The sequence below is a fragment of the Myxine glutinosa genome, chromosome 10, assembly GCF_964187855.1.
Source record: "Myxine glutinosa chromosome 10, kmMyxGlut1.1, whole genome shotgun sequence".
In the NCBI taxonomy this organism is placed as follows: domain Eukaryota; kingdom Metazoa; phylum Chordata; class Myxini; order Myxiniformes; family Myxinidae; genus Myxine; species Myxine glutinosa.
The window spans coordinates 2,437,850-2,450,704 of NC_136270.1; the positions used below are offsets into that span (position 1 = coordinate 2,437,850).

Below are 12,855 nucleotides of genomic sequence, written 5' to 3' on the forward strand. Positions count from 1 at the left end.
ACAGTAAGGGGTAAGGGAGGGGCCATGTAGGTTACCTGGTGGGGGGGGGAGCGTACGGTAGGAACGTACCTGGCTCACCTGGTTCCCATGTGCCCCCAGTGTGCATCACCTTGTATTGCGTGCACTTTTGCGCCCTTACCACCTTACTCACTTGTCTTTTCTTTTGTCTCCCACCTCCGAGGATCTGGCTTTGGGGTAGAGAGAGAGGAGAGAGAGGTGCTGGCTCCGCAGTTGTGGGCCTGCACTTTCGCTGCTTGCTGCTTGGATCGATACACCATATGGACCGCAATGTTTGTGGCCACCCACCATGGACCGCAATGTTTGTGGCCACCCACAATGGACCGCAGCTCTTTTGCGGCCAAGCACCACCCATGGATGGACCTATGGGTCAACGTGGCACCTATGCCATACAAGGTGAACCACTAACAGTTGGCCCCCTGACGGCCACAATAAAGAAATGGACGCGGTTGGCGCCTTTCTTTATTTTTCTAAGGAAGTAAGAAGGCCAAGTGCACCACACGAAGGCAAGACCAGCGGCAGAACATCGGCCGGCTGCGACACCACACAATGATTTATAAACACTTTATTGGTGCACCGGATGGTGCTGACTGTGTGAAGGGGTGGTGCTTTTGATGCTTGGAAGGGGTGCTCTGCACATTATTAAAGGCCGTAGGCCACAGAGCACTCGTGGGTTGGTGTATCGATGCTGGCATGCGTGCTCTCTCTATGCATAACATCTGCATGTGTCCCTCCAAAAACAGGTCCTGGATCGTAGTGTAAATATCAGCGTAGTCTTGTAAAAAATGCTCCCTACCGGCTGTATGTTTAGTTTGAGAATTCTTTCCGGATTCGGTTATCCTGTGGGTGTGTTTCTGAGAGGAGAAGGGTGCAACGTCGCAGGGGGACATATTTACTCATTTGTGAATATCTGTAAAACTGTCGCACTCAGGGTAGAGTTAATAGTAGAGGGAACTACATCTGAGTGCCACACTAAAATAGGTAAAAATTTATCGGGTCGGGACGCCCCGAGGGTAGAGAAGGGTGCAATGTTGCGAATATGGAATTTGGCCTTCATATCCGCTTGTAAATATTCCCCTATTTCCCCAATACTCCCCAACTATCCCCAATCCCCCATTCCCTAGTCCCATTGTCTGTAAACAACACTCTGTAGAACCGACCTTCCCCTCTTTCCCCCATTAAATGTCGTGCCCAGGTCCACCGCATCTCACGTAGACAACTTTCGGACATCTTGCTAGTTATTCTTAGTCAATGTCAGTTAAGGACTCGTTTCCATTAATTCTGACTCTTCGTTGCACCAGAATGTGATTATATGGCACCAGTAGTGAGTTTAGGACCTTCCCATGCCTCCTCCCGTCTTCTTCCCCAAACAACAACAACAACAACTACAACTACAACTACAACAACAATTACAACAACAACTACAACAACGGCGCTGCGCGGAGGAGTGTGCGTCCTCACACCGGCTCGGTTAGCCGCCATTGACGATGCGCTCCGACGGGGTTACCACGAAGGGGCTCCTTGTCAGCCCCTCATCAAGGGCGGAGCCGGTAACCCCCCCCCCCCCCCCAGCACGCACCCAATGAGAAGCAACGTGCCGATTCCATCTGGGGCGGAGCTAACGAGCCGAGGGCGTGTCACTCCCCGCCGGATATACGAAGCGACTCACCGGACGTGACGTCAGATGCGCCCCGAGCTTGAGAAGACAAGAGAGCCACCTCCGAGCGCTGAGAGACCTCCTGCATCTTTTGGGCCGCGCTATCCTGTCCCTGAGCACAAGGTGCACCTTGTGCTGGCCATCGAATACCCGCTTTCCTTGCCATCAATCCCCGTGTGAGTCAGTTTTTGTCCTGTTTATCTGTCGTCTGTCGGGGCTATTATAAGACCGTAATTAAGTGCCTATCTTACTATGCTGTACCTCTCATCCCTGTAATCTGACCTTCCGCCCTAATATAATCTCCTCCGGAGGTCTTGAGAACCGTATCCCTGGTGTCGTGTCATTTTAACCCAGCCGTTGTGTCATTTTCCTCATTGATTTAGCATAGCGCGATTTGGTCAACGTCGGGTGGAATCGGGTGAGTTGGGGAAGAATCGGGGCAACTGTTAGGTCGCGGCAATACCACCGCTCGGTAAATAACATCTAAGCCGCGTCCGTAACAATATGTATGTATGTATGTATGTATGTATGTATGTATGTATATATATATATATATATATATATATATATATATATATATATATATATATATATATATATGATTATATATATATATATATATATATATATATATATATATATATATATACGTATATATTATATATACATATATATATATATATATATATATATATATATATATATATATATATATATATATATATACGTATATATTATATATATATATATATATATATATATATATATACAGTGGAACCTTGACTTACGAGTGCCCCAACTTACGAGTTTTTCGAGATACGAGCCGTCGCTCCGGCAGTTTATTGCTTTGAGATGCGAGCCGAGATCCGAGTTACGAGCTTTCGCCACCCGGTCACGTGGTTATCTTGCCGTTCAAGTACGTATCTCTGTCGTATAGCGCTGCATTTTTTTTTTCGCATTTTGGTTATTTCGAGTTCACGCCGCCAGGTGGGTTGTTCTGGTCACGTGGTTATCTTGCCGTTCAAGTACAGTACGTATCTCTGTCGTATCGCGCTGCATTTTAGTTTTCGCATTTTGGTTATTTCGAGTTTACGCCGCCAGGTAGGTTCTGGTCACGTGGTTATCTTGCCGTTCAAGTACAGTACGTATCTCTGTCGTATAGCGCTGCATTTTTTGTTTTCGCATTTTGGTTATTTCGAGTTTACGCCGCCAGGTAGGTTCTGGTCACATGGTTATCTTGCCGTTCAAGTACAGTACGTATCTCTGTCGTATAGCGCTGCATTTTTGTTTTCGCATTTTGGTTATTTCGGAAAATTTCATGTTCATGTCGAACATTTCATGTTCATGTTCATGTTTTCATGTTCATGCCATGCCAGGCCACAACTTGTTCAGAGTGCCGGCGATAGCTCGCCTTCTCTTTGTGGAAAACACGGTGAGATCCTTAACATCCAACAACTAATGGGACGCAAACGGGGCACCCAGTTTAGCGGTACACACATTGATGAATCACCCTGCCTGTGATTCACCCATGACAGGTTATAGCTGGGTCGGGATTCAAACCCAGGCTGGACAGTTTAGACTTTAGAGTCAAGTGTGTGTACCTCCAGTCCAGGCCATCCTGCCAACTTGTATGCTGCATACAGGTGAAATATAAAGCGCGAGATATTTTTATATATACTGTATATTTAAAAAAAAATTGGTGTGGTTTTTGGCGGGCTGGAACGGATTAATAGCATTTCAATGCATTTCAATGGGGAAATTTGATTTGAGATACGAGCAATTTGAGTTACGAGCTCGGTCACGGAACGAATTAAACTCGTAAGTCAAGGTTCCACTGTATATATATATATATATATATATATATATATTGTCGCGCGTGGCCTCCGGTTAATACCAGAGGCTCGCGGATGGACCGAAAACGGCTTTAATTGAGGCGACGGCCAATACGGATTTTACTATGGTTGCGCGGGAGGAAGAAGGGAAGTGGGAGCTGTGGTAAAAGCTTACCTGGATTGCGCCGACTGCAGCTTCGATCCTGCAAGGAAATTAACTCAAATGAACGACCAAAGTAAAATGTACAAAAATAGAGATTTATTCCACGGAACCCGATACAAAGAACGCGGCGGTAATAAAATAAACTAAATTGGGATCCCACACATCAGACCTCAAATATAAACAGGGGAAAGAATCACCAAAAGAAAAACGTTCGTTATGTTTGGGGGAAATGGGTAATGGCCTTATCTGGTCTTGTCGTCTTGTCCGTCCAACGTGGCTCCAAGCTCCAGCCACCTCCGAGCACCACCCAGGCCACGCTCCAAGCACCCACGAGGTCCATGCACCGAAGGTCCAACGCAGGGCTGCACGAAGCAAGGCAAACTCCACTCGGGCTCGGACTCAACTCGGGCTCGGACTCAACTAGGGCTCGGACTCAACTCGGGGTCGGACTCAACTTGGGCTGCCGGCCAGGACTAAAGCTGCTGAAGCTGTAACTCTCCACTCGACCAGGGACAGGACTTCGAATAAAGCTCCTCACTCCATCAGGGACAGGACTCTCTCAACTTGGGATCGCACCGGGACTGCCAGGGCCAGGAATCTGCGTGCAGAGTTCGGCACACCCTCCTTATAACCTCCGGCGGTGACGTCAGCCTTGGCGCGCTACCAACCAGCGACTTCCACCGAACCTTCCAGCTTCGAGCCTCTCGCACTCATTGGCTGGCGGTTCGCGCCGAGTGCGCTGACCAATCACAGGACCGTAGCGTGGTCATAGCGCGTAGCGTGTAGCATGGTCATAACTCGTGTGTGTAGCGTGCTACGCGGGGCCCAGCGGAGATGAAGCTGGCCGCGGTCCACATGGCGGCACCCCGAGCCGGCCCCCCCTTGCCTGTTTGTCTTCCAAAGTCATGTCAGGGAAGGGAATTTATTTAGTGTTGCAATAAAGAGCCTAACTAAGTGTCTAAATGTGTGCGTTGCCAAAAGGGACAAAGGTGAGATGACCAGGTGAGACACACAGGGGCGTTATCTTTTAATCCCTACTCTATTTATCACTCGAACATCCTGGTATGTTCACAAGTATAGTGAGAGTCTCGCGAGATCTCGGAGACGGTGGGAGGGATTTTCGAAGCTCCACACGGTCTCCACGTTTTTCGAAGTTAAGTCTGTTCACAATTGTATTTTGTCGAAACTGTATTTATCTTTCGGTGTGTGAAGTTATTGTGTGCAACTTTGGTTGTTTCTCGGTGTTTATCTTTCATAAATTGATCGTCTGTTTGCCGTGTCGCGAGCAAGGCCTTTGCCGCGTCGCGAACGATTTGAAATCGAAGTTAAGTGATTGTTCCCATTTGTATTTTCGTTAAAACTGTATTTATTTATGGTGTTGTACGTATATTGTGTCCCGACGAAGATTTTTCGGTGCAAATCTTTCATACCTGTATTGAAAATCGTGTTAATTCATGTCGTGTCTTGAGGCCTTGTACAGTGTACACTGTACAACCTTGAGGCTTTGTTTTTCTCTCAGCGGTCCGTCGTTTGTGATCCAATAACTTTCGTTCTCTGTATTCCCAGTCTTTTCACCCATAGCCTACTTCCTTGTGTAAATCTCAACTCAAAAAAAAAAAAAAAAAAAAAAAAAAAAAAAATTCCCTTCTCTGTTCTCATTCGTTTATTCATTCTTATTCGTTCGTTCGTTCTTCGACCACGTGTTTCTCCCCCATTTCCCCAGATAGTTTTCACTGTTATTAACCTTCAATGTTTACACTTTCCCCTCAAGTTATGTATTCCGTCATATTTTATAACACCTTTTTCTTCTTCTTCTTTAAAAGGCTGCTTTCGACTTGCTTACCAAATCAATTCATCCCCAAAAAAATATCCATCTCCTATAGTGCCTTTTTTCTACATTCCCTAAACTCTCCTGCACTCCATCCTCCATCCAACGTCCTTAAACGTATTTTTAACTCGAAGGTCACAAGAAACTCATTTTGCAATAAATGTTCGTTTCCCATAAATCGTACACTTTCTAAAATCCAATCTCACCCCTCCCCTCCAAATCTTCCCTATAACCCCTCCCCTCCAAATCTTCCCCATCACCCCTCCCCTCCAAATCTTCCCCATCACCCATCCCTTTCAAATCTCCCCCCTTGCCCCCTCCCTCCTAAACTACCCCCTCACCCCTCCCCGCCAAGACGCCCCTCGCTCCTCCCCTCCTAGACTGCTCCCTCACCCCTCCCCTCCAAATCTCCCCCATATCCCATCCCTTTCAAATCTCCCCCCTTGCCCCCTCCCTCCTAAACTACCCCCTCACCCCTCCCCGCCAAGACGCCCCTCGCTCCTCCCCTCCCAAACTCCCCCCTCACCCCTCCCCTTCAAATCTCCCCACCCTCATTGCTTCTCAATTTCCCCCCTCTCACTCCCCCTCCTCAAAGAGTCCTCCCCGCTTCTTCCCCCTTCCAACTCTCACCTCCATCTCCCCCAACCTTCTGCCTCGCTCTTCCCCCTCCTCAAATAACACCTCATTGTGCCTCACCCAATCACCATCAAACCTTTTGTCCGCCCCATCCTGCCCTTTCTCCGAGCTATTCTGAAATCTCTGACACACCTTCAACAGCTCTCCCTACCTCTTCCACCTCTTCCACATCTTACCCTACCCCTCCTCCCCCCTGTTCTGTATCTGATGCTCCCCCTTCCTCTTCATTAACGGTATGGACCTCAAACATCTGGGGCCTTCTTTCAAACTTAACTGATCTCTCCATACAGGTTGCTTCTGTCAAACCAGACGTGATCTGCTTAACAGAAACTTTCCTCCTTTATGATGTCTCTGATTCCTTAGTATCTCTCCCGGGCTACTCCCTCCTCCGGTATGATAGACCTGAGCCTCGTCCTGGAGGTGGGGTTGCTATCTTTATCAAAAACTCTCTTCCTCACTCGCCCTGCACTGCACTCTCTCCACCTCACCCCCAGGAATACCTCTGGCTACGGCTTCCCCTTCGCTCCCACCTCTTGTTCATATGTGTGTTGTACCGTCCACCAAACAGTGATGACTCCATCTACATCTCGCTGTCTGATAATATGGACCAACTTCTATCGACTCATCCCAACTCTCTCTTCCTCATATGTGGTGATTTCAACTGTCATCATGCCAGTTGGCTGGGTGTGGGTACCTCTCTCACCAGCCATGGCTCCTCAGCAAAGGACTTCTGCGACTCACTGGGACTGACACAATCTGTCAATTTCCCGACCCGGATCTCAGTCAACGGAACATCTTCTCTTCTGGACTTGGTTATGACTAACTTCCCTGAAAATGTCTGCTGCTCTTCTTCTGCTCCAATCGGATCATCTGATCATGTCCTTGTTAAAGTGGACATCTCTCTGACCATCCTCAGGTAGCCTGCTCAGCGTCGACGAGTCTGGCATTTCACTCAGGCCAACTGGCACGGTCTTCAAGCAGCCATCAATCATCTGGACTGGTCTCCCATCTCTACCACCTCTGACATCAACTCATCCTGGGAATTCTTCCAAAGTAAATTGCTCTCTCTCATGCACAGATTTATCCCATCTCGTCTTCAGTTGTCATACCCTTCCTCCCGTCCATGGCACACGGAATCTTGTGGTGAGGCTGTTGCCCAGAAACAACTTGCCTTCCTCTCCTGGAAAGCAAATCCAACAGAAGAAAATCTCATTTCCTTTCACAAAGCCCGAAACAAGTGTGTGTCCACCCTCAGGAGAGCTAGGAAACAATATCTCTCCGTTCTCAAGACCGAACTCTCTTATCTGTCTCCCTCTTCCAAATCCTGGTGGCGTCTGGTCAAATCCGTTTCTGGTGTTTGTTCCCCCTCCATCCCCTCCCTTACCTCAAACGGCTACACAGCTGACTCCGCACGTGAAAAAGCTGAATGCCTCAACTCTGTGTTTGCCTCTAAATCTTGTGTCCCAAACCCATCCCTCTCTGTACCCACCATACCCAGTCGTACCCTGCTGCTCCTGGACTCCGTGTCCTTTCCTCCTGACAAGGTGGAAAAGTTTCTGTCAACCCTCGACTCTGATTCTGCAACTGGACCCGACGGCATCAGCCCACGGGTCCTAAAATCCTGCTCTGCCGCTCTATCTCACCCTCTCTCTGTTCTCTTCACCCTCTCTTTTGCTCAAGGTCAACTGCCATCTGCTTGGAAATCAGCCAACATCACCGCTATGCACAAAAAAGGTGCAAAAACAGATCTTAGCAACTACAGACCAATCAGCCTTCTCCCAATTATCAGCAAAGTCATGGAATCCATCATTGCTTCGGATATGAAATCTTTCCTCTTCTCCAATGGCTTGATCTCTGATCATCAATTTGGTTTCAGACCAGGTCACTCTACTCTGGGCATGCTGCTTCTGCTGTCTCAACAATGGATGGAGGTCCTCAATGCCAAACAGGAAATTAGAGCTGTCTCCCTCGACATATCACGTGCCTTCAACACGGTCTGGCACCCCGCTCTGCTCACCAAAAACTCTCCTCCTTTGGTATCCATGGAAATCTCCACGCATGGCTGGCGGACTTCCTCTCTAGTCGTCGTCAACGTGTGGCCCTGAATGGGTTTCTCTCATCTCCTCTTCCTGTTCAGGCTGGAGTTCCCCAAGGCAGTGTTCTGGGCCCCGTGCTTTTTCTGGTCTTCATCAATGATCTCTCTGACTCTCTTGAAAATCCTCTCTATCTCTTTGCTGATGACTCCACTCTCTGCCGCTCCATTCCTCTTCCCTCAGACCGGCAGTCTGCAGCCTCCTCACTCTCTGAAGACTTGGACAAAATCACAGACTGTTCAAACAAGTGGAACATGTCTTTCAATCCTGACAAATCTCACACTCTTACTATGTCTCTCCGAAAAGATCGACTGGACAACCCTCCCATCTACTTTCTCAACAATCCTCTCCAAGAAGTTCTGTCGCTCAAGCTTTTGGGTCTCACTATCTGCCATGATCTTTCTTGGGAAAACCACATTTCCAAGCTGGCCTCCAAAGCCAGTCGCCGACTGGGCATCCTCCGTCGTGCGAAGTCCTTCCTCGGCACACCTGAGCTCCTCACCACATACAAGGCTTTCATCCGCAGCTCAATGGAATACTGTTCTCCCCTATGGGCCGGTGCTCCTGCCTCACACCTAGCTCGGCTTCACGCTGTTGAAACCAAAGCTTTCAGAATTATTGGAATCTCCCGCGATGAAGCTATCTCTGAGGGCCTTTCACTCACTCACCGCAGGCAGGTAGGTGGTCTTTCTGTCTTCTACCGACTCCTCTCTGGCCTTGCACCCCCAGCTCTCTCTGTGCTCTGTCCCCCAAATATTCCTACAGGTCGCACAAGATCTGCCAGCAACCCACTGATGGTTAAACTGCCGAAATCTCGGCTCTCTGCTCACCTTCACTCTTTCATTCCTCTTTTCTCCCGCCTCTGGAACAAACTCCCTCACTCCCTTCAATCCCACTCCTCCCTCCAGGTCTTTAAAACAGCTGTTCACCACCATCTCTTATCTTCCCCCATCCAAAACCTTGATCTTTTCTACCCCCGCTAATTCACCCCAGATCCACCTTGTTTGAAATTCCAACTTCTTTCCTGGAAGTCCTGGCAGTGTCCATATGTTTTATACCTCTCCCACCGCCCTCTTCCCTTGCCCCCCCCCCCCCCCAAAGCCCTCGCCCTCTCTCAGATCTCTCGATGTCTCCATGTCTCTCGGTCCCTGCTCTCAAATGTTGTGTTTGTGTCCTTCCCCCTCTCTCCCCATCTTGTCTACCACTCCCGATGTTATATGTTTTATGTGTCGGTTTGTCTTTGTGTGATTAATGTTCGCTCTTTCACGAGCCTCGATCTTGTAACCAAAAAAAAAAAAAAAAAAAAAAAAATACAGCTTAACCGACAAATCGGACTAACAGAACTTATTACAAGTGGATTCCTTACCGCGACAGACGAAGCACGTTACCTATTCAGATCTATCTGGCTCTAGATATTGCTACCCCACCCGACATAACAATATATATACATATATATGAAGTAATGACTTGCGGTTGGGATTCAAATCAAATGAATCCATCTTGAATTCTCCAACCTTTAATGAGCAAAATTTGTTTTGTTATTTGTTTTGAGCAGTTATTTGTTTTGCTCATTAAAGGTTGGAGAACTCAAGATGGATTCATATATATGCTGTATATATATATATATACACCTCTATTATTGCATATGACAACTTCTCTTTCATACTACTGTTGGACTCTTGTATTGGGTCACTGGAAGACAAAGGGGTTCAACAGCTGTGCTTGTGTTGACGATAAACCAAAGGCATGTTAAAGGAAACGCCTGTTCCCTCGGTTTCACGTTAATCAGTTGCTACTGAAAGCACTTACGCTTGTTGCTTTGTATTAAACTCACCCAGAATTCCCATCATTTTCCGGCGAGTTTCAACCCACTTTGCAGAGATTTCACAACAATAGAAAAACCAGCTCCTCCATGCCCATGGCATGAATCATCAGTGAGATGATTTGCACAATTCACCAATGCAGTTGCTCTCATTCAGCATATGTGATTTGTGAATATAATTTCTCAGAAGATATCAAATAAGTGATGTTATTCCTAAATGTTCTGCATCTCTGTCTTTCCCAATTTAGTTCGTTCATGATGTTTCTGTTGCAATAGCTGCAGACTCAGTTTGCGGCTGTTCAGCTGGTTTCCTATACTTGTTATAGTTGGTTGAATGTACCTGCTATATTTGCTTGGCTAAACCTGCTACCGTTTGTTGACTTTTCCTGCTATATTTGGTTGGCTATACCTGCAATACCTGTTTACCTGCTGGAGTTAATGCGGTATATATAAGCTCATGGCAAGGACATAACAGTTAGTTTGCCGTGTGATTAGGTTAAGTGTTGAGGTCAGATAATTCACCTGAGCAAGGGACCTGATTCGTACATGGTGGGAAAACTCAGGTGGAAGTGATTGTGCTCTGCTTTTGTGTAGTCTAATCATTATATCCATGAAATCCGAGTTAGAAACTTGATTTGCATGGTGACTATTTTTATAATCGGATCTATTTAATCATTAAATCATTGACATTTTATCCAAGCAGTAAGCAATATTACTCTTCAATCCCACTCCTCCCTCCAGGTCTTTAAAACACCTGTTCACCACCATCTCTTATCTTCCCCCATCCAAAACCTTGATCTCTTCTACCCCCGTAAATTCACCCCAGATCCACTTTTTTGAAATGCAGACTTCTTTCTTTCCTGGAAGTTCTAGCAGTGTCCACGTGTTTTATACCTTCCCCCTTCTACGACCTGGCCTTCCCATGCCTCCTCCCCCCAAGCCCTCTCCCTCCCACAGATCTTCCGTTGTCCCTGTTCTCTGCTGTTGTACTTGTGTGCTTCCCTCTCTCTCCCTATCTTGTCTCCCGCTCCCTTTAATGTATGTTTTGTGTGTCCGTTTGTTTTTTTGGTGATTGATGTTAGCTCTTACACGATCCTCGATCTTGTATATAAATAAATAAATAAATAAAAAGCACTGTTACATGCTACCAGTTCACCAACTGTTCAGTTCAGCCAAAGTTACTTGCAAATTAGGTATTGTTGCCTCTTTTGGCATTTGATCTGTCGTCCAAGTGGTAATTTTCCCATGGGATTGGTTTCCTTGTTGAATCCGTGCTCGTAGCAATATTTACAATAAGTTGAAGTAATATAATAAAGTAATCTTCTCATCTCCAGTTGGCTTTCCTTATCTGGGGTCACATCAACCTCATCTTTATTATCCGTTTGTCATGGCCGCGAATCTCCTTGGAGATTTGCAAATCTTCTCGGAATATTCATTTGGCCAAAGCTTTCTGCATATATCTTAATTGTAAGTACGCTTGCTGGATGTCATGAGAATATCAGTTAGCAAAATTTTCGCCCCTTCTTTGTCCCCATTTATTTATTGCCACCTTCTTGTGGAGTCAACCATGATACTTTTTGGCCTCAATCTTTCACGAAGCGGCTGGTCCGGCCTCACGTTCAACTAGAGCTGATTTGGCAGATACGTACTTGGAATTTTTTCAGGTTGGTACCAGGTTTCAGGTTTTCAGGTTGGTACTCGCCTACTCTTTGCGAAAGATATTGTGAGGTCCTTAGCATTCCCCCGAGCACCCAGTGCTGGCAGACGGGTTCTCCGACTTGACGTCCATCCGAAGGACAGCACACACATTGTTCGCTTTCTCTGCATGCAAAAGCCAGGATGACAGTTTATAGCTGTGTCAGGATTCAAACCCAGGTTAGGCAGCTCATGAGTACTCATGCCTCAACGTATGCTGACAGCCCATAAAGTCAGTCAGGAAATAGTCCAGATTTTTGTCTCCAGACTTATCGGCATCTGTTGTATTGTCACGATGATTGGTTTGTTCAGTAGGTAAATTTGGCTATGTGCCAAATTTATGTTTTGCCTCATGTTGGGGAAAATGGTAATTGTTTAATAAATGTAAAACCTTACACAAAAATTAAACTTGAATATATATATATATATATATATATATATATATATATATATATATATATATATATATATATATATATATATATATATATATATAAAGTTAAATAAACAAATTTAAAAAATTCAACAAAAATTCAACATTATTTAAAAATTGCAGTAAAAATCGTATTGTATAGACATCAAGTTACACTACTCACAATAAGTTAGGGATATTGGCAGGTTCTTCGGTGTGGTTGATTTTGTGTATTAATTATGTTGAAAAAAGTTGTTGGTCCTAATTCTATGGTTATTAATGAGTGTGAAAAAACACAGCATTCTTGATTTCAATACCCTAACCCTAACCCCTATAAAAAAAATAAACTCACTCCCACACTATCCCTAACTTATTGTGAGTAGAGTACTCTAAAAGTAATGTACTTTTTTTTTAGTAAAGGAGTGGTGAACATAAGTTTGGCCTACGCAAACGTAAAGCAAACTTCCCTCAAGGAGAAGCGAAATGCACGTTTATAGTCTCAAATGGGCTGTTCAACAAGTTTGACCAACAAGATACTCACCTTACTCCGAGATACCACACAAAGCATATCAAGGCACATTAATCACTCAAGAAATAATGCAATTGTATCTATGGTAACTAATTATATATAGGCTATGACTTATTAATCAAAAAAGAAAAACAACGTTTCTTGGACGAGGGCAAGTATCTCGTTCATAG

At 45.7% G+C, this 12,855-nt stretch overlaps 2 protein-coding genes across 2 annotated transcripts in view; one reads left to right on the top strand and one right to left on the bottom strand.

Moving 5' to 3' along the window:
* Window positions 1-12,855, bottom strand: part of BMPER (BMP binding endothelial regulator) — a 152,996-nt gene that overhangs the window by 134,327 nt on the left and 5,814 nt on the right. The window lies entirely within an intron of this gene.
* The window catches only part of LOC137434292 (trafficking kinesin-binding protein 1), a 1,208,017-nt gene continuing 1,195,518 nt past the window's right edge, over window positions 357-12,855 (top strand). Inside the window, exon 1 of the mRNA XM_078785255.1 lies at window positions 357-414. Within this exon, the coding sequence (XP_078641381.1) occupies window positions 372-414 (43 nt within the window). The 5' untranslated portion in view covers window positions 357-371. The remainder of the gene's footprint in view (window positions 415-12,855) is intronic.